Raw genomic sequence first — 22,029 nt, forward strand, 5'->3', positions numbered from 1 at the left:
ACCAATATAATAATGAAATTTTGTGAAAGTCAATGAAAAATCCATTTCTTTGGCCCCAATCACCACATAAATGGTCATTTGTGTTACGACCATTTTTGTTAGTATTGGAACACCACTTTATTTAAACTCTGTTTAAAGAATGAGTCAGGAATTATCCCTAGGTAGCTCTGCATCTTATGTCAAGACAGAAGAAAAATACAGGAAATCAGCTATACTTGTATTCTGATGTCAAGTTTTACTATTATAATTTTGAATGGACCAATTTCCTTTGTTTTCTCTTTTGGTAATACAGTAGTTATTAGTTACAGGAAGAATAATTTATTTATTTATGTTGGTTGAATCAGTTGCTATCTCACTAAACTAGGTATCTCTCAAAATTTTTTGCATACTTTAGTTCTTTTCAAAACTGCTGCTGTTAATGATTCCCTATCATCTTCTATTTCTCTATTTTCCCCCAAACGTTGATTTTATAGCTATTAAGATCATATTTTCCATTGGTTATTTGTTTTCCTGGCACCCTTTTTAATGACCAGTAAGGATTAATTAATTAAGGGACAGTAAGGATTAATTAATTACCAGTTGCAGAATCTTCCATAGCTTCCTTGAGGATTAAATAATTTTATGAATTCCCACAGTATTTTATATGCACATATTTTCTACTAGATTGAAGCACTCTGAAGGCAAGAATCAAATTGGTTTCATTTGAGGATTCCCCAAGGTCTTGTATACAGGCATTAAATATTTACTGAGGAAGTGACTAGCAGAAAAAAGAAAGGAAAATAGGAAGGAAGGGAGGGAAAGAGAGAGGCAGGGAGAGGGGAAAGAGAAAGGAAGGAAGGCGAAAGATTCTTTTTAAACCTCATCTGAAGGTAATAAAAAATTAAAAAGCATAAGCGATAGTGGGTGTTACTTATTCATTTTTATTTCCCAATCTGCTTTTGGTTTTACACATAATCAGGTGGACTTATGTACAGACTTTGGCTCTGATAAAACCTTGGTTTCACTTGTCTTCACAACAGTCTCATCAATATAGGTAAAACAATCCAAATGAGGGGCCATGGCATGCCTTTTCTGTTCATTTTGCAAATTTAAAAATAATCTAAATTTAAAAATTAAAAATACGCAGTAATCTTCCTTTTTAAATGAAATAATTCCTTGATCCGGTATATTGTATCTATTTACCTATTCTTGATCGTACAGAATCTATCAGGTGAAAACAAATAAGCTTATGTAGTATGCAGGCAAACACCTACACTGCACAAAGAGGACATTCACTTCTTTGGTACATATGCGAAGGTGACAGATGAGCACACAGTTCAATATTACAGTTTTTCTTAAATCAGAAGCACCTGTTGACACATGAGGCAGCCATGCCATTTTGGTAAGAGAATATGACTTCTCTTTCTGAAAAAAATCTTACCAGTGGGGGAAGTGAACGCCACGTGAAAGAGGGGATGGAACAGAGGAAGGAAAATGAGAGCATTAAATCAGAGACTGTGGTACATGAACCCTGGTTCCATTTCTCTAGAGACTATTTTTCCAGGGAATAATGGAAGATGAAGTAAAGAAGTTGGTAAAATATTTTTGCCTTTTCCCCAGAGAAACTGTATATCATGTGGGATAATAATTAAAAACTAAAACAAAACAAGCCATCTGCATGTGGTTCCCAAAGAACTCACTTAGGTTACAGTATTGATTACCAGTAACTGGGTACCAAGCTTCCAGTGGTGCCCAGTAAAAAACACAATCCCCACTCTGCACAGGGGGACTTAAGCGTTTCCTTGGCTCAGACATAGCAAGGTGGTGTCCATCTGGGGATTTTTATTTCTGTTCATACTCTAGACAGATCCCAAAAGGAGATGAGTCAGTGACTGACTGAGTTTGCCTACAAAGAGAACTCCATGTAGATTTCAGCAGAGTCATTTTCTACAGTAGGCTTTTAAAACAACCACGTTAGTATGATTTCCCTATAGGGAGCCCAGTCAAAGGTTGCAGAACTGGTTTGTGCTTCCCCCTCTCTGAATGACTTGCAAATGTATTCAAACACAATATGAGGAGATGCTTTATTGGTTGAAATAACTGTCTGCAGTGTCCTGCACAAAAGGGTGAGGTACATCAAGCAGAAACACGGACAGAAATACACTGGTTTAGAAACTCATAAATCCTTATTTGAATCTGCCAACCTGAAAGCCACGTGGAGCCCGGATAAACTATTTTTCCTAAATGCTACATCTGATTAAGCCATACCATTAAATGACAGCTGAACTTTAACATTAATATGATATTATTTAAATAACCGCATGATTTTTTTCTTATACTAAAAATGATGAATGATTTCTGGACAGCTCAATTGACATAAACAGTAGGACTCTTTAATGAGATTTGACAAAATGGAGACATATGCAGAATATTCGTTACAGCTCACATCGCAAGGGCCTCCCAGGGAAGCCAGAGGATTGTTTCCTCTTTTTCCTTTTTTATTGTCTATAGGCACTGAAGCATTCCTTTCAATCGCCACTTCTCTGTGGATTTTCAGTTTCTCTAGGTCATTTACATATTACTCTTAATCAGAGAATTTGGTGGTTTATGGTTCTGAATTGAGACTGTGCAGAAAAGGGAGGGGCATGAGGAGTTAGGTCAATGTTGGCTGAAAGGGTCCCAGGAACTTAAGACTTGCTACTGATCAGCCTGATGGAGAAATCACATCGGCCTTGCAGACTCAGCAACCCTATCTTTGACTGGTTCTTATGCAATGAATCTCTAACGGAGCAAACATACTCTTAGCAAATTATTAAATACGGATACATGATCAGAGAACACTTTACTCATTTTCAAATCGATTCCCTTCTTTAAAATTCCTATTAAGTTATTCTAGCGGTGATTCTCAACATTCCCCATTCACATTTCTATCCACAGTTTGAAATTGAAGGTTATGCTAGGTGATACTCTTACTTGGTAGATTCTGAATGCAAAATAATTCCATGATGAATCTACCTAAGCTAAAAAGGGCTCCAATTTTCAGACCAGTGAAAGCATTTCTCACTCCCCCCTGAAAAATACAGAATATAGAATATTACCTGTACGTATTCATTTTCACACTTTCCTGAATAGTCTCCATCAATCAAAGGTTAGTTACACGTATAAAACATTAACATGTGTTTGCGTGCACATGTGAGTTTAGATTATTCAGATATTCTTTAAATGTTATAAACCATCTTTAAGTATACATAAAATTGAAATGTTTCCCCAAACAGTACCTCTTAAAAAAATAAACGAAAACAAGGCAACAGAGAGGAGAGCTAATACCAGGTGTACTCCTGACAGGACAGGCCTGCATTCCCTCTATAAGAAAGAAGCTATCAAAATAGAAAATAAAATCACTTGGCTCCTGCCATGGGGCCTTCCTCAGGCTATGAAAAAACACTTCATATCTAACCCTAATTTTTTCCATAGCTTGAGGTAATCCCCCTAGCTCAAACTTTCTCTCTAATCTAAGGTATTCAGTATGTGTCCTAGTCCAAACAAGAGTTAATATCAGTGCTCCGTCATTTCAAAAGGCTCTTGACACAGGGTACTAAGAGCAGAAACTTGCAGGCCTGGAAAATCCCCAGTTGCAATGAGATGAAAAACACAGTTTAAAAAAAAGGAGAGAGAGGAAGATGTGTCCCTACCTTGCTCTTACCTTCGCAACATCCCTGTCAGAACCCTGGAGCTTTTCCCCAAGTTAGCATCTGTTTCTCGAAGCTAGGTGAAGAAGAGAAGCATTAAAACTAAAGAAAAACAAACCAAATCAAACCACATCATGCAATTGGATTATTTTTAAAGTGCACTGGCAAACAATAATCTTCTTTTATGACAGAGAATCCAATTCATAAAATATGCTTAAGAACACTAAAATACATTTTTGACACCTATACAATCACTGAAAAGTCTTAGATTTAGAAAATCACATATAATAGATAATCCCAGGAGCTTTAAACAGGATACTTCAACTGGATATAAAAGTAAATGTCTCACAGACTGACAAAGTTTAATATATATTGGTACTGTTTTTTTTTCCCAATTTATGAATGTGCAAAGTAATATAAATAGAAGCAAAATGATCTGAGGGAAGATGAGATCAATGTTTTTAGATTTCATTCTAAAAGACCTGACATACTCCAAAATCTCCCTCAATGACTTTATTCTCAGCTGTAGAGCTAAATAAAGTATGTATGTGGGGGCATTTCAGGATGGGGATATAAAGAGTCAGCTTATTCTTACTCCATCCCACACTCTTTTCCCCCTCTCCTCAGATCCTATATCCCTTTGTCAACCTAGCCATTTTTAATATATAACACTTCTAGCTATGTAATTGTTACTGTGTACACGTGCCCAAGACCTTTGATTTTTGTCTTATCATTTGCTAAATTTGTGAAAAGACTGTATCCCATCTACTTACTCTTTCACGTGCTCGCTGTATCTTTTCTCTGTCATGACTGAGGTTTTCCAACATCTCTTGGCCAATTTGCTCTACAGAAAAGAAAATTTGAGTAAGGAAAGATGACTTTGGATATGAGAATGACCTTCAGACGTACCAAAATGACAATGGGTACAGAATTAATATTAAATAAGTGTACATTATACATCAGACACAGATTTCAATTCACGTACTTGAAAAATATTTAAAAAGTACTTGATAAATGTACCAATTTATCTTAGGTATGATGTGATGTGATTTAAAATTCAATCTGTAGAACATGACCAACATGGCAAGAATAATTAGAGGTGATGTGACTTGCCCAAGGCCACCTCAGCATCTTATTTGCCAGGATAGAGGCTGGGTCCAATGGTCTCTCTATTACCATCATGAAATATAGTCTTTGGCTTTACAGGTTATAAATGCTAATGATTCTACTCTGCCTTTCCTACCTTGTTATTACATTGCTTTGCATATGTAAGTAAACTCCATTTAGAACAGTTTTGATTTTAATGTATTTACCGCACATAAATAATCCTCATACTGTCAATTACTGCAGCTTACCAGTAGTGGAACTATTTGTAGGCTTCCGTTCTCTTAAAGCAAGGGCCTGTTTAGTGTGTTGTCAGCTACTGTGGATTTCTGAGTCAGGGTGAGGTGCACCCCTTAACAAGTGGTGGAGAGAGAACTTCCAAACATTTATACTGGTACAGGCAGGTAGGATCATTCATTAAAAAGCCACACTGCTGAGTACCAATGAGGTTTTTCCCTGCTGTGATCACCCCATTTGGTTGGCACTGGTTGACTCTCCCCTGACTGTAGAATCTTTAACAAGACTATAGAATCTTTTACAAGACCTGACGCATATTCAGCTGCCTTGAATACATTCTTTTCCCAGACTCATGCTTCAGCACCGGGGAGGTACTTTATTCTATAGTAGAAGAATGACAATCTGCCTCTCTCCTAATCTTGGCAACTTGTCTACCCTATTCTACATTTCTTTTTCTCTTGTATTGTCTCTGTATCCATAACCTATAACAACAATCATCTCTGGCTGATAAACTAATAGAAAAATTCAAACATCATCTATTATAATCACAGCAAATAATTGTAATGAAGTTACTAAGAAATCACCACGGTAGTTATTTGATTCATGTATGTATACTGACAAACGTTTTAGGGAGACATCCTAGAAACTGTGGAGCAGTGGCTAAGCCATATTGAGTGCTTAGGCTATGAATTCACACTGCTTGAGCCGAAACCCCAGCGCTGACGCTAGCTGTGTGGCCTCACGCAAGTTACCTAAGTTTGTTGTGCCTCATTTTCTTCATCTCTAAAATGGGGGTGTTACTATTTCGGTGTCATGGGGTTGTGGTAAGGGTTAAGTAAGATAATTCAGTTCAAATATTTAGCACAGTAACTGGCCTGTAACAATAAGTATATTAAATAATGATGATTGATATAAAAAAACCCAATGGATTATGATGACAATGACCCCCTCCTACTCCAAGTCTGCCTTAACCCACTTGAATTGCAATTTTAGTCATAAAATAAAACATCTGTCCTACCTTTCTCACAAAATTATTGTTACAGCAAAATGATATAACCTAAATAAAAATGTCCGAAAGCTGTAAGGTACCATACACATGCATGTAATTGTATAGTTCATGAGAATCAATGCACTCAACAAATAATCAATGAGTCCCTAACACTATGCCAAGTATAGATGTTGGGACATGGCCAGTAAACAAGATCAAGCCCTTGTGTTCAAGGAACTTCCACGCTAGTTGTGAAAATTTAGCAGTTAAAGGGGAAATGTTATATTAAAGTTTGTATTTCATGGCACATCAGAAAAAGGACTGGTCTGTATATTCCTTTCATGATAAAAAATCCAAATAATAAAAAAGGCTTAAATACAGTAACATAAATATATTCTTTTGATACCTATAAAACGGAAAATTCTTTCTAGTATAGTATCTCCTCTAAGATCGATGGTAGCTTTTTATTATTATCTCCAGGCGATTTATCCTGATGGTAAAATGAATAAGATATGTGGTTCCCAGTTGAGGCATCATAAAAGTTAAAAGATAACATCAATGGTTGAGAAGGAGGACACAACTAGGGTTGAATTTTTTTCTTTTATTGCATAACAGCTACAATATTCACTTTTGTCATTCTATTAGGTATTACCATTACATTGAATTCCTTTAATCAACAAACATAGCAATTTTAATTCATTTTTAACTTAAAATCTCTAATATCAACGAACACCATAAATACTGGAATTATTTCAGCAGAATGCTATCTATATAATATTTTCTCCTACCAAGATTGATGGTATTATAATATGCAACCTCAAATGAATAGAAAGTAGGAGATTATTTCTCCTACTTTATTATTATTATCATTGTGTCTGTCACCAGCATAATGCTCCCAGTAAGTACGTGTAGAAGGAATAAAGCAATGAGAAAATGAAATAAAGTGAAAAGTGGAGTAGATCAAAGGTTTGTGATCCATTCCTGCTCCCTCAAAGTATATCAAGTGCAGCAATGGAGAAGTACCCACTGAAATGCAGGTAAACAGATTCATAATTCTGTCAGGTTTGCCAGTGTAAAAATTCAATTGTGAATGGTTCTATAGTCTGCTACTGAAGGAATCAATGGAACAAGAGGTAAAGAGCTCAGGCCTTTTCAGGTGTCATAAGTCCCTCCCTCAATCTTTTTGCCTCTTGAGAAATAACTCAGCATCCCAGGCACTAACCCCATCTGGCAAGAGAAGAGATATTAGCAAGAGTGTACACATCCTGATCTTAACATACAAATATCATATATTTGTTGGAAACAGAATTATTTTTCTTTTATTGCTTACTTGCTACCTTTAATACCCCAAACAAAGGAAATTCCAGGCCAAACATAAGCTCACTCTTATGGAATGAAAAAAATTCATGCAAAGAAAGTCATGTTTTTTTTCTTCTTCATTATGGGTTCCCTTACCCTAATCAAGCCAAAATAAAACAAGACAACAAATAAGAAAGGATTATTTTAAAAAGAGATTGTCCTTGGTCAGAATAGTATTAGACATTTAGGGATTATTTCATTACATAATTAGTAACAGTGCTAGGTTTACTTTTCTTGACTAATTTAACTTAAGATGTAAGCACTGACCCAAAAAGCACCAAGAAAGAAAGAACACAAGCTCTTAGGTCTACACCAATGCAGATGTGATATGCTGAGTCTAGTTCGCAGTTCTTTAAACTTTCATAGCGCCTTTAGAATGGAAACAGCCATACTTCCTCTATTGCAATAATTTGAGAAATCATAAATTGTACAAATACTGAACTTGTTGACTGTGCGAGGATCTTCTTGAGAGTAAGAAACAATAGGCAGCATAAAAGAAAATCAAAACTGATGCTGTATGCTGGAACTCTGCATCCCAGTATGAGCAGGAAAGATGGATTCCTGGGGAGAAATTTCCTTCCTGCACTTCTTCTATCCTTCCCACAGGGGTCATGGGGATCATCCCGGGAGTATGGCATTCACATATACAACGTGAGCTTTTGTTTTCACAATTACGCGGAATGAATCATATCCTTCATCCATGGCCCTTTTTATTGGGTCACAAACTGCAAAAGGGGTTTTGGTTAACATTTCCTCTCCTTCTCAATACACGGGGTGCAGGTAATACAATAGGCCTTCCACACTTTCCTTCCCCATAAAGGAATGCGGGCGGAAGCAGGGAACTATAAATTGAGCCAGATACTTCCTGAAGGACTGGCCTGGCATCACAAAAGATAAGACCTGGTTTGAGGAGCTCGTACCACACTGAAAGCATCAGTGCTCTCCATTCATAAAATAATAATGCCAACTGCTCTATCATAAGGCTGACCCGAATGAACTTTTAAAGAAATACTGAACTTGTACTTTAGAGATGAGCAAATTATAATATTCCTTATAAGAAGACAGAACTGACACTCACACCATGTTATAATATAAACATGGTTAAAAGGGAAAGGCATCAAATATGTCACCAGAAAATGTTGCCCTTGATAAGTTCAAAATATTAAAGAAGGATTTTAGCCATTATGCTGTAAGCAGTGCATTCACTAGAAAAAATGATCATTCCTCAGTACACTTATATTTAACTTTCTTTTTATAAGCTTTATCAAGGATGTGGTTTCCAACAAATTATTTTAAAAAGTGAAAACAACCAGTTGAGTCTTCTTTAAAGAGCTAAGAGACAGTAGGGTTATTTTCTAGAACTCAAAAACTTCATTAGCAATTTTAGTAATAGGTAAAAGGTGCTTGAAATTATCCAGCTATTGTTTGCATATGGGGACTTCTGTGAAGTCCAGGAGTGCAAATAAATAAGAGAGTGATTTTTGAAGTAGAACACCAACCAGACTGATGAAAAACACTGTGATATTTGGAGTACTGAATTTTGGACATGGCTTGGGAACTTTTGGCCACTGAGTCTAATAAGAGTAAAAACTTATTGCTTTGGGAAAGCAAAGGAATTCATATATAGCTTTCTCAGGAGGAAGCTGCTCATGGAGTGGTTGGGTCAGCCATTCTTTGGTTTTCAGCACACCTCTTGGGTGATGGCTCTAATATCATGTCCTGAGTAGGCAGATTATCCTCAATATAGATTACTCAGACATGAAAAGTCTTTTGAATTCCTGACACCTGGAAAGGTGGGGGAATGAAAAAGGCAATTCTTTCACTATCTTCCATTACTTGACATTTCAAGACATGTTAGAAACTTCTGCCTCTAGTCAGAATGTAGAAAGACGTCAATGACTACTCTCATAGAATCAAGGAAAACCCAGACAAAATAATTACCATTCTTGTCCAGGGGAAGTCCAGTGCAGGCAAAGAAGCTCTGATGGATTCTAGAGAGAAGCAAGCATCTCATATGTGAGTGAAGAGCTGTGGCAACCTTCACACCTGTGGCAAGTGCCTGGTCTGAGTTCTGGTGTCTCACTAAGAGACTGTTCAGTGACGAGGAGAACACTCAAATATCATATGAAAATGTAAGCTTACAGGACAGAATGGAATCTAGATGAGCTCTAAACCCAAAAACAAATCACTTGGTCTGATAATTGTCCTATGATCTCTAAACCTGCCGAGGAAGAGGCAGTGGCGGGGATGGTTAGTAAAGAGAAATCATATATTCCCACACATTCTTATGGTGCTTGTATTCTGAGACACCATTTGAGTCAAGTCCAAACATGAACCAAAAAATATGGGAAACTGCAGACCAACCCACTCCCAGATCAAATACTGACAATTTTTTTTTTCAGGAGCATAGACACATGTTGGGGTACACTATTGTTAGATGAATCCAATCTAATTAGAGATTCAGCTTAGCACCAGCCCAACTTAATTTTGGGAAGAATCTGATCAGTCCATTAATCAAATACAAGATAGAATAAAATACTTCCAGAGGAAAATAAATTCAAAATGTTTCTATTTCAGATTCTACTATTCTTTTTTTACACCATGTCTAGAATACTGTAAAAAAACAACAACAACCTATTTGACACACAAAGAAGCAGGGGGGAAAAAAGGAGAATAATGAAGTGAAAATACAGCCTAAGTAACAGACCAACAGACGACTTAGTCATTAGATTTAGTAGATTAAAAATGTGAAACAAGTATTATAACTATGTTAAAGAATTTAAGGAAAAGGTAAACATAATGGATGAAGAGATGGGTTTTTCAGGAAAGGAATGGAAACTCTAAAAAGGAACTAAATGAAACTCTAAAACGAAAAACTACATCATCTGAAATCACTTCACTGGATGGACCAAATAAAACGTCTTTCACGATACAAGAAAGAACCACTAAACTTGAATATAGGTTAATAGAAATTATCCAAACTGAAAGAGGAAAGAATTTAGCATCAATAATCTGTGAGGTTATAAGAAGTGGTCTTACATACATGCAGTTAGATTCCCAGAAAGAGAGATTCTCAGAGAGAAACAACAGGATGGGAGAAATATTTGAAGATATACTAGTCAAAACTTTTCAAATTTTATTTTAAAAAAAGTAAACCCACAAATAAAAGTAGTTCAACGAGATCTGAGCAAGATAAATACAAAGAAAACCATACCTAGTTACATCATAGTCAAACTACTAAAAACGAAAGATAAATTAAAAATCTTAAAAGCAGTCAGAAGGAAAAAGACAAATAACATACAGAAGACTAGTGATAAGAATGAGGGCTGAATTTTCATCAGAAACAATACAAAAAGACAATGGAACAATATAACAAAATGCTGGGAAAAAAAGTCATCCTAGTATTTTGTATCCAGCAAATATACCCTTTAAAAATGAAGGCGAAACAAAGACAATTTTAGATAATTGAAAACTAAGAGAATTATCCAGCAGAATGGAGCCACAGAAATGTTAAAGGAAATTCTTCAGGATGCAGGAAAATGATAGTAGACGAAAATTTGGATCTACAGAACTTAGATCCAAATAAAGTAAAAATAATAACAACACATGTAGAATTAAACATATGAAAACCATAGCACAAAAGATGGAAAGTAGGTAAATAGAAGTATGCTCCTGACTGGTTTTTAAGTAATATATGAAGTAGCATAATATTTATTCAAGGTAGGCTGTGATAAGTTAGGGATGAAAACTATAATCCCTGAGCTTCTTTGTTCAGTATGGTACTTACTAGCCACATGGGGCTATTCAAATTAATTAAAATTAAGTAAAATTTAAAATTCAGTTCCTCCATAGCACTAGCCATATTGCAAGTACTCAGTAACTACATGTGGTTGATGGTTACTGTTTTAGAGAGTAAGAAATACCATCTCTAGAAGGATCTCCAAATTCCCCTTGTCTTTAAGACCCACTGAAAAAAAAACAAAGAAGTATTCGTTTGGGGTTTAATTTAGGTGAAACACTTCCTTTGCATGCTTCTTGGTTTCCTTAAATGTAAAATGACAGTCTTAGAGTAGATAATCTTTAGTGCTCCTTCTGGCTCTAAAATATTAGGACTCCATGACTATAAAATCTTAATGCCTCTTTTCCTCTATAGAGAATTTAAACAAACTAAAGCACAAAGAGCCAAATGAGGCCCACAGATGTATTCCCACCCCCTGCCTCCCCAACAATGTAAAAAAACAACAACAAAAAAACTTAAATGCTCTCAAGCAGGTTATATCCGGTCCAGTTTGCCCAAGTCTGCAACAGTGGACTGCTTCATATGGTAGCCGCTTGGCCTCTGAGGACATTTGCATTTACTATGGAGTATAAAATATTTACAAGCATTTTGATGATGACATTATTACAGGAAATTATACATTCATATAAACTGAAGGTAAACTTACACATTCTTAGCAGAAATAGACAAAAGAGTGCTCAGGGTTTGGGTTTCTTTCCTTTCCTTTTCTTTTCTTTCTTTCTCTCTTTTTCCTTCCTTCCTTCCTTCCTTCCTTCCTTCCTTCCTTCCTTCCTTCCTTCCTTCCTTCCTTCCTTCCCCTTCTTTCTTTCTTTCGTTCGTTCGTTCTTTCTTTCCTTTTTTAAAAGCAATTATGATTTAATTCTACCTCCTTAGCAGATGAGTACATATTCTATTTTGCTTTAAGAAGATCAAATCTATTATTAAGCAATTAAAAAAATCATCAGTGCTACTTTCATCAAAATCATAGTAGCAGAACCTCCCCTTAGTTACCTGGTTTGCTGCAGATATTAACAAACACTATTCCCAGAGCCCTTAGACATCAGTCAAAGAAGCAGTGCTATCAATAATGACGCTCTGGAATGAACAGGTACGATGCAAAAAGACATGTAAATTGAGGTTGTTAAACAAAAGGAACCATGTTAATTACAGCTCCATTCAAAAATGAGAATGAAGCTGTTCTATTCTGTGAAACAAGACCGGAGCCCCAGGAAAGACATCCCATTTTCACAATAAAGAATGTGAAAGCCAGGAGATGAAGCAGCAGAAAACCTGAATGGGCAAAACTGTCAAAACACATCCCAAAGCCTCACTTGTGGAATTTACCAAACGTGTATTTACTTAACAGACAAGGGAGACAAGCACAGAATCATCCCGACCTCTGAGTGGAATGAATTTCTCGTTCAAAAACAAAAAGTGCCGTAAACTACTGATGAGTGGCTAGAAAGTCATCAGAAAGGCTTTTTAGAAATCATTATGCGCAGAGTTAATCACCATCTATACTCTCTGTGAACTGTGCACGTTTCTATCACTGAATGTATAACGTTCTAATTATCTCCTTATTCAGAAGTCACTATTGGGTGGACCGCAGAACTTAATGTGGCTAGCAAACATGTTTTGTTTTTATGAAACACAATTTTAAGCGTGTCTGAGCTGGATGGCAACAACTACATTTTTTTTTTTTAAAAGGAGATTTCATATAAAAGGCTGGACTTCTAGATTCTTTTGAAATTTGGAATATGAGGCCAGCCATGTACTGTGGAGTTTGCTACCTCTTCACTTGACCTGTTTCACTCATTTGTATTCCTGCTTTGCTGCTGCAGGATCTGAGTTTGTGACTCTGTTTGTACATTCGTCCTTCCCCATTAGATTGCAAACTACTTTAAAGATGAGGCTGTTTCTCATTCCTCTTAGTATATGCAGCTTTTTCACAGGCAATGCCTGACTATGCAGGTGCTCAGGAAATTTTTGGTTATGGGAACCACTGAGTTTGAAAATATGGTGGTCTTCCATAAATTTATAATAATAGAAGTAGAGATTTTGAGAAGAAATATGAGCCTTAAGAGTAACTGCACAGATGAGCAAATGAGGATGCAGGGATTCGGGGTGGGGTGGGGAGGGAGGATCATCCAGGTGACATTACCAAGTACCAACAGAGCTGCATCCTTGACCTAAGTCATCTGACTCCTAAGTCAGTGATCTTTGCAGTAAAAGTAAATAAATTTGACAGTGTCCTGTCCAAAAGGCATTACAACGTGGGTGACCAGGCATTGTAATACTTCAGTACACATTTACAACATCAGTGCCCAAGAAAGGTCTTTGTGATAACTGGGGCAAGAGTTGGACAGCAGACACTCTCCACATTTCCTGAACATCGTTCCCATGTAAGAATCACAGCACCCTACAGAGACATACGCTGTGATTTCACGATCTTGACTGAACAACTTTCTGTTCTTTGCAAATTATACAAACAGCAAAAACGTTCAAGAGCTATCATATTCTTATCCAAACCTTTCGACTTCAGTATATTTTTGTTCTTTAAAAACATAAGAGGCCAATTCTCACATAAACTTGTAAAATCCCCCTTTCCACTGGCCCCTTTCTCCAATCTCCATTCACAATGTTAAGTGAATCTGTAATTTTTTTCTTTTAATTAAATAATTTTTTTTCAATTGCAGTTGACATACAACATTATATTAGTCTCAGGTATACAACATAGTGATTAGACATTAGATACCTCACGAAGTGAGGATTTGTTATTCTTAGCAAATCAATTGCGGAGATGAAAAATTTAATATATTTGAGTTGATCATTGTTGCTATAAAAAGCAGGTAATCAGAAGATGACATTCCAACTTCCTCCCCAACACCCCTCCCGCACATACATTTATGGAATAAAATATATTTACTTGGCTTCAGACCCATGTTCAGAGCCTAATAGGGGATCACTCCGTGTTTTGAAATAGAAACAGGGGCAAATAAAACCACAGAATCTTGACTGTCATATGTGAATACACCATAATACTAGGATCATTGGCCTTGGCAATCCTTTTCTGGTCTTAAGTCTTAATTTTTAGTTTGAACTGAATCTAGAAGGGAAAGGTAGCCTGAAGGATGGAATGACTTCTCTCCTTTTGATTCAGGTATGTGGCAATAGATGCACATCAGTGTACAAATACAAGAATGATAGACACACATAGATTGTGCTTTTCAGGTTTAAATACTGAAAGGTACTGAAATCCCATCAATTTGAAACTATGAACTGGCTTCCTTCACTTAGCTTGATGTTTTCAAGGTTCATTTATGTTGCAGCAGGTATCATTCCTTTTTATGGCTGCATAATATTCCCTTGCATGGATAAAGCATATCTTGCTTACGCACTCATCTACTGATGGATATCTTGGCTGTTTCCACCTTTTGGCTGCTGACGGCAGTACTGTTATGAACATTTGTGTACCTGTATTTGTCTGAATATCTGTTTTCAATTTTTTTGTTCCCATATGCCTAGGAACAAAATTGCTGGATCATAAGGCAATTCTGTGTTTAATCTTTTGAGGAACCACAAAACAATTTTCCACAGTGGCTGTACCATTTTACATTCTCACCAGCAATGCACAAGGTTTCTAATTTCTCCTCAGCCACAGTTGTTAGTTTCTTTTTCTTTTTTTTGTTTTGTTTAAATATAGCCATCCTAGTAGGTGTGAAGTAGCATCTCATTGTGGTTTTGATTTGCTTTTCCTAATGACTAATGATGTTGAACATCTTTTTTTTTTTTTTTTTTGGGGTGCATCCTGTTTATTTTCACATGTTATCTTATTCTTGACTATGGCAATTCTTGACAATTTTCATTATGAGCTAGTAAATACAAGTATTAATATATATTTCAAAAGAACAAAGAAGGCTTCACTAATAAAATTCACACCTGTGCACTGTGGTTTACCTTCTATGGAAGAAGCAAGACTTTCCTTTTGAAGAACGTTCAACTTTCCAAGTTTTATAGTTCAAAATAAGATATCATAAGGATAGCACAGAATCAAGAATACCAAGAATCCAGCAGAGAAAAATGAGGTGCAATTTTCCCTTAAATGCGGAGTAATAAAAGGCCATTGCAATTAGAGGGTATCATGGCATTGTAATAGTCAAAATCATGATTCGTGTTTTGGCACTGCATACATGTTAAACACGCAGAATAATTACCCTTTAGATATTATCTTGAAGCCCAGACAGAAGACTTGGTTGCAGAGACTTCAAAAGAGCGTGTTGCTTAAATCTTCACCAACAAATACAAGGATGAGTGTTAAAAAATAATCCAGCGTGGAAAAATCTGGATACTCAATGGAAAACTTAAATTGAATTCAGTTATTGGGGTTTTATGGATCCAGCTTCAGACTACTATTCACATTGGGGGATAGAGCATATTCCTACATGTACAAATGGAGCTGAGTTGAAAGTTCCAGGGAGGCTGAAGAGTAATCATGGGAGAAGCATATGTTGAACATCTTTTCACGTGCTTACCGGTCATCTGTATGTCTCCTTTGGGGAAATGTCTATTTAAGTCATTTGCCAATTTTTAAATTGGCTTTTGTTTTTGTTGTGGAGTTGTACGAGTTGTTTATATACTTTAGATACTAAACCCTTATCAAATATGTGATGTGTAAATATAGTCTCTCATTCTGCAGGTTGTCTTTTCATTCTCTTGATAGCATCTTTTTATGTACAAATTTTTTAAACCTTAATGAAGTCCAATTTATTTTTTCTTTTGTTACTTGTGCTTTTGGTGTCACATCTAAAAATCCATTGCCAAAGCCGGATTTATCCTTATGTTTTCTTTTAAGAGTTTTATAGTCCTAGTTCTTGCACTTAGGTCTTTGATCCATTTTGATTTAATTTTTGTTTATGGTGTGAGGTAGGAGGCCACAAAGCTATTACTGATTCATGCAATATATTTAGAATTCATCTGGAAGAAGTTACCGTCTTCTTACACAATTTATATAAATATTTTTTAAAAATCTAATTTATACCCTAACTCAAAGGCTGGACCAACCAATGTGTTCATTGATTTGTAAATTAAAATGTTATGTTTTATAAAGTATTTTTTTCATTATGTCGAACTTGCTAAGCACACTGAAAGCAGACACCTAGGTTAAACCAGGAAGAGAGCGCATGGATATACAGGCATACCTCGTTTTATTGTGTTTCTTTTTACTGCACTTCACAAAGATTGCAATTTTTTACAAACTGAAGGTTTGTGGCAACCCTGTGTTGTGCAAGTCTATTGGTGCCATTTTCCCAACAGGCTCAGGTGATGGTTCTCATTTTTAGCAATAAAGTATTTTTTAATTAAGGCATTGTTTTTTTTTAGACATAATGCTATTGTACACTTCAAGCCTAGAGTGTAAGCATAGCTTTAATATGCACTGGGAAACCAAAACATTCACGTGACTCGCTTTATTACAATATTTGCTTTATGGTAGAGGTCTGGAACTGAACCTGCCATAGCTCCCTGTTATGCCTGTATTGAATAAATGGAAAAAAGAAAGTTCTTGAGTTTGAGGAAACACAGGACAATGGCTACAGGAAGAAGATAGGCCTGGAACATTAATGCTGCTGAGTTTGAGCAGAAGGAAACACTAAGTTTTGACCTAAAAGATGATCAGCATTCAAGAACTAGGCAGGCAATCCTGCTGGAAATTTAGAGGCGAAAAATTGAGAAAGTGAGGAGGCTAACATTAAAAGTGGCTTGGAAATGAAAGAAATCAACGTTTGGAAACTAAAACTCAGGGGGACAAAATAAGTTTCTTTAATTTTCCAACAAAATGTCATCTATCCTCATAGCTAGTCCTGAGAGCAAAGTGAACACAAATATGCCGTATATGCTGCTAGTCTTCCATCCCATATACCCAGCAGGTATTAATCAATCTCATTGCCCCTGAACATGGCTGGCTTGCAACTACCCTTCTTGCAATGCTCCAGGCAATCAACTGCAGTTGATCAGAGCTGGCACAGGGCAGAAGACATATTTGCTGCCCTGCATCTACAGCACTGGGTTCTTTTTCCAACTGACAACAGAGAACACCTACTTGTCAGCTTTCAGCTAATGCTCTCCTTCTGGAATCTCTGCCATTTATTTCCTTCACAAGCCTGAGTGAGATGACTGACATTTGAAGGGGACAGTCAATGGCAAAGATTCTCATCTGGTCGTGTGCTTCTTTGTTTCTGGATCAGACACATGTATAGAACTTTTAATAAACAGAGTTGTGTGGACCTCATTTGAGGTTGACCAAATCAGAATCCCTGGAAGTGGGGTTCAGACATGTGTTTTCTTAAAAGTGTCCAGAAGTCACATTAAACTCTCTGTTAGGGACTGCTGGTCTTCATTCCTCAACATTCTCTAGTACTACATATCTAGCTCCCAGATAGAACTTTACCCCTTTCACTCTGGGTCTTTGGTACTCAAAAGATTTACTTACGAAATTACAAAACAAGGAATATTTCTATACTGTTTAGTCAAGCTGATACCAAGAAAAGGATGCATCACATGTCTTAGTTTGTCTAATTTAAAGATCAATACCATACTTCCTCCCCTTCCTGATCTAAAAAAAAAAAAAAATTGACAGTACAGGAAATAATTCATTTTATACTACTGAGCAACGCAAACTATATAATTCAACATATTTTCTTCTTTGGTCTGAAGCTCTGGGTGAATTTAATCCTTAATTGTTAAAACAAAGCTCTAGGATTTCTTCATATAGCAATTGTCCCCTGTCCCCACCCAAATCTTCCCTTAACTCCTTGGCTTCTATCTTCTGTCCTGGGTTTTTCTGCTCTTGATTTACCTACCTGATCTTTGATTGTAAGACACCTGTTTATTTTTTGCTGAAGTGGATGGGGCACAGATCAATCAATAAACAAAAGTAAGCCAGACTGTTAAAACACAGATTCCTGGGCCCCATACGCACAGTTTCTAATTTTCTAATTCAGTAGGTCTTGGGTAGGGTCCAATACGTTGCATTTCTAAACAATTCCCAAATGATGCCAATGCTGCTGGTTCCCTGGGACTAGCTTTGAGGACCACTGGTCTAGAGGAGGAGTCTGCAAACTAGGGCCCTTAAGCCAATCCAGACTGTGATCTGCTTTTGTAAACAAAATTTAATTGAAACACATACAAACAAGCCAGAGCGATCTACAGAAAACTCTAAACTCTAACGGGGAGAATTTACCTCAGATCGTGAAGCAGACAAAAAGATGGAGACATTTTATTCCTGAATAACTAAAGCACAAGGCCCCTGCATTTGAGAGACTGACAGTTTTAGAGACAGAAATTACTGAAACTTAAAACAAGGGAATTAGTGAACAAATGGAGAAAAGCATTACAAAAAAGGGGTGGATGATTTTATGGTATATTCTGGCAGAATTTTAAAGTGAAGTGACCTTAGTATTATTTCTAAATTTGAGATGTATGGCTGATGAAAGATCCAAACTTCGCCTAAATTATTGTCTTCCTAAACAAAGAAAAGATATGAAGAAGCTAACATTTCCCTAATATTTATGCTATCCTTCTGACATTAAAGAAAAGGCTAAATAAATACGGATTGTGATAATCTTGCTCATCATATGGCAATTACTGGTCATGTCATGAGACGGACAGTAAAGAATTATTCAATTTTTGTAAACTGAAATATGGGTTTGACCTTAGAAGGACAGTACATAACCAAATATGCACTTAGAGATTTCTTTTAGTAAAATGCCTTAAAAAAAGTTCACTATTGTTTGCCTTTCTTAGCAAGCACTATGACATTGAATAAAACAAAGCCACTATTGTTTCTAAATACAATAGAGAATTTATTAGGTTTCATTGACAAGGCTGTGTATTGAACTTATTAGCATAATGCTAAGAAGAATTTTTAATTATATCTCAACAGGCTATATTATAGAACCACTAAAATCGAGTCCTTTACCAAACTTCTGTGTCAGAGTATTAACAAGTTGAGGTGGGACCTTCTGGAGGGAAAAAAGCATGTAGGCTTAAACCCTTGGTGATGAAAAAATGACTTCATTCATTCAATATATATCCAACAAAAGTTTATTGCTTACAGGCTGTGTGTAAAATACTGCAATGAATATTTCCCTCCAGGGAAGGTTTTTTATTTTTGGTTCTTTATTGACTGCTTCGTTGTATGCCAGCCACTGTGCTAAGTACTTGACAGATACTGTATTTAATCTTCACAACCACTGTATGAAGTAGATTAATATTAACCCCTTCTAAAGACAAGGAATCTGAGGCTCTGAGAGGTCAAGTAATTTGCCTAAGGTTGGCCAGTATTCAAAACCCACGTCTGATTGATCCCCAAGCCGATGGTTATGGCCACTGGCACACACTGTGTTTTCACCAGCCCATAAATAGCCAACATCACAGGCATCAGGGCCTAGCCATTTGGAGCAACACTTTGGTCAAGCACATAACAAAAAAGGAAGCTAGACATTTTATGATTTTTTGAATGTCATAAACCAAATACAAAGAAGAGTATATTAAAAATGACTCCTTTTACTTGAAAGAAAAAAAAGCAAGATAAGTTTTCTTGGCCCCAAGAGCCTTACACATGATGGTTGAGTCCCCAGGCCCTGCTGGCCTGTTTTCCCAACTCTTTCTTCTGCCTTCAATTTTTGAGTTCCCAATCCCGCTCTGGGATTTTGTGCACTTTGCTTTCCATGAGACATGTAGTGACTGCATTCTCACGGAGACATCTGTGACTGCTGATGCAAAGACCACTCGTTTCTGAGGACTGGATTATCTCTGGTGTGTTTTCACTGCCTGTCTGTCTGCACCGCCTTGTGAATATCTTCATGGCACCCCATACGCAGGTGGCAGGCTTTGATTTCTTTGGGGGCTTGTGTACACTGAAGTTCAGACATCGTTCTAAATAAGCATTGGCTCAACCACACGCCTAACCCCATTCATGTCATCTTTGAATCACAGAATTGGTGGGTTTTTGTCTGTTTGTTTGTTTGTTTTCCATCTGAAGCAAAGAAATCCCCATCCTGACAGAATTGTCAACATTCTCCTACACTACATATCCTGTTAAGAGTCATGATGTTTCTAAATGGTCAGAAATCATAGGATTGTCCTCCTTTTCCACTCCTGGACGAGGCCAGTGTTCTAAGGACGTTTCAGGAAACATACCGATTACCTTGTTGATAAAAGTTTTCCTTTGATAAAACAGGAACAAAAAAAAATTGTTAAAGTGGACGTTGCCAACTTTCTACTTCAACCTTTTTTCTTGGAGGGACCATCCTTGGAAATGGGAAGCCCATACTCCATTTTTCCCTTGATACACTGAAACTATATCAAGGAAAAAATAAAAATTTAAAATTATTATTATTACTATTTATTTGTTTATTTAATTGGGGAATATTGGGCAACAGTGTGTTTCTCCAGGGCCCATCAGCTCCAAGTCTTTGTCCTTCACTCTAGTTGTGAAGGGCGCAGCTCAGCACCAAGTCCAGTCGCCGTTTTCCGTCCTTAGTTGCAGGGGGTGCAGCCCACCATCCCATGTGGGAATTGAACCGGCAACCTTGTTGGTGAGAGCTCACGCTCTAACCAACTGAGCCATCCGGCCGCCCCTTATTACTACTATTTTTAATATGAACATCAGTTGCATCAAAAAGGGACCGGCAGCATCAACAACTATAGTGGTTATTCCATTAAGAAAGACAATGCTAATATCCTTGCACCCAATTTAGACATTGAGATACTACACACTATTTTGTCCTGATTATAATCTCATCTGAAAACTATCCGATAAGCATAAAAGAGACTCAGAAGACAGTGCTGTTCCCTGATGTCAACTTTCTAGAACTAAGGGAGACATCATCTCATCTCTATCTGAACACAACAAATCAGCTGGCCTTGAATATTGCTTTAACTGCAGAGCAGTACTTAAAATTATGCTCAACATAAAGAGAAGAAACAATAAGCTCTTCGAATCAAAGAAGTGACTTACAAAATAAGGACTGAAAAAAAAAAAAAGACTTTTTTAAGCTACCAAAGCAATCAGTCATATATACAAATTGAGAATATAAATCATAGGTTAGAAAGTCAAAGCTTAGTGGAAACACAAGAAAACATCTTCTACATATTTAATACTAGTCAAACTTCAGGAAATAGGTAAGAGCTATTTTTAATTTTTGAACTCTTCACTGGGATGACCTATTTAATGTGAAGGCAGATGACTTTTCCTCTTGTGGCCATATTTGAATTTACACAGACAATAGTTGAAGGATTATAAGAAAGCCTCCAAAACCTCCGCGAGCAGAGACTGTGTCTCGTGTATCTGTACCCTCCCCACCGCGTCCAGCAAGTTGTAGAGCCCACAGTAGGCACTAAATAAATATTATACGCGATGCAATGTCATAAGCTACACTTCCAATTATCGGTATCAATTCAGTGTTGGGGACTGATACACCTTGAGAACTCAGACGACGCCAAAACATAATGAAACTTCCTTTCCCCACACAAACAGCAAGCTCAGGAGGCTGGTGCACAGCTCAGCAACCTAGAAACTGGTTGTGCAGAGCTCTCTTTGAATACGAATTAGCAGTGGGTAATGGCAGCATATTTATGAGGTCTCTTGCCAGGTCCTTTCCTCCTGTGAATGCTGTATAATTCATTGCGTGCGCCCTGACCCCAGTGCGCTCCTGTTCTGACAAACCATACTTGATTAAGACAAATCTTTATTAGTTAGCTAGTCAACTTCCTCATTTATCACTGGCAAAACCCATTCTCCTCTTCAGGTGCAGAAAAAGTGACTGAAACCTTAAAAACACACACATATACCCAAACATCTAAATACAGATGAAATACGTCTTGTACACAGCAAG

The 22,029-nt window shown here is 36.8% G+C and overlaps 1 protein-coding gene across 4 annotated transcripts in view; it reads right to left on the bottom strand.

Annotated features, from left to right (window-relative positions):
- Window positions 1-22,029, bottom strand: part of VTI1A (vesicle transport through interaction with t-SNAREs 1A) — a 323,958-nt gene that overhangs the window by 126,845 nt on the left and 175,084 nt on the right. For 2 of the 4 annotated variants that reach the window (XM_019725148.3, XM_019725147.3), the window contains 2 exons: window positions 4,442-4,512; window positions 3,672-3,744 (listed from right to left, as the gene is read on the bottom strand). In XM_019725148.3, the coding sequence (XP_019580707.1) occupies window positions 3,679-3,744; window positions 4,442-4,512 (137 nt within the window). In that variant the 3' untranslated portion in view covers window positions 3,672-3,678. The remainder of the gene's footprint in view (window positions 1-3,671; window positions 3,745-4,441; window positions 4,513-22,029) is intronic. The other 2 variants (XM_074339066.2, XM_019725145.3) reach the window with 1 other exon arrangement.

Source organism: Rhinolophus sinicus, chromosome 15, assembly GCF_057876585.1.
Source record: "Rhinolophus sinicus isolate RSI-liver-muscle chromosome 15, RSI-T2T, whole genome shotgun sequence".
NCBI classification, from domain to species: Eukaryota; Metazoa; Chordata; class Mammalia; order Chiroptera; family Rhinolophidae; genus Rhinolophus; species Rhinolophus sinicus.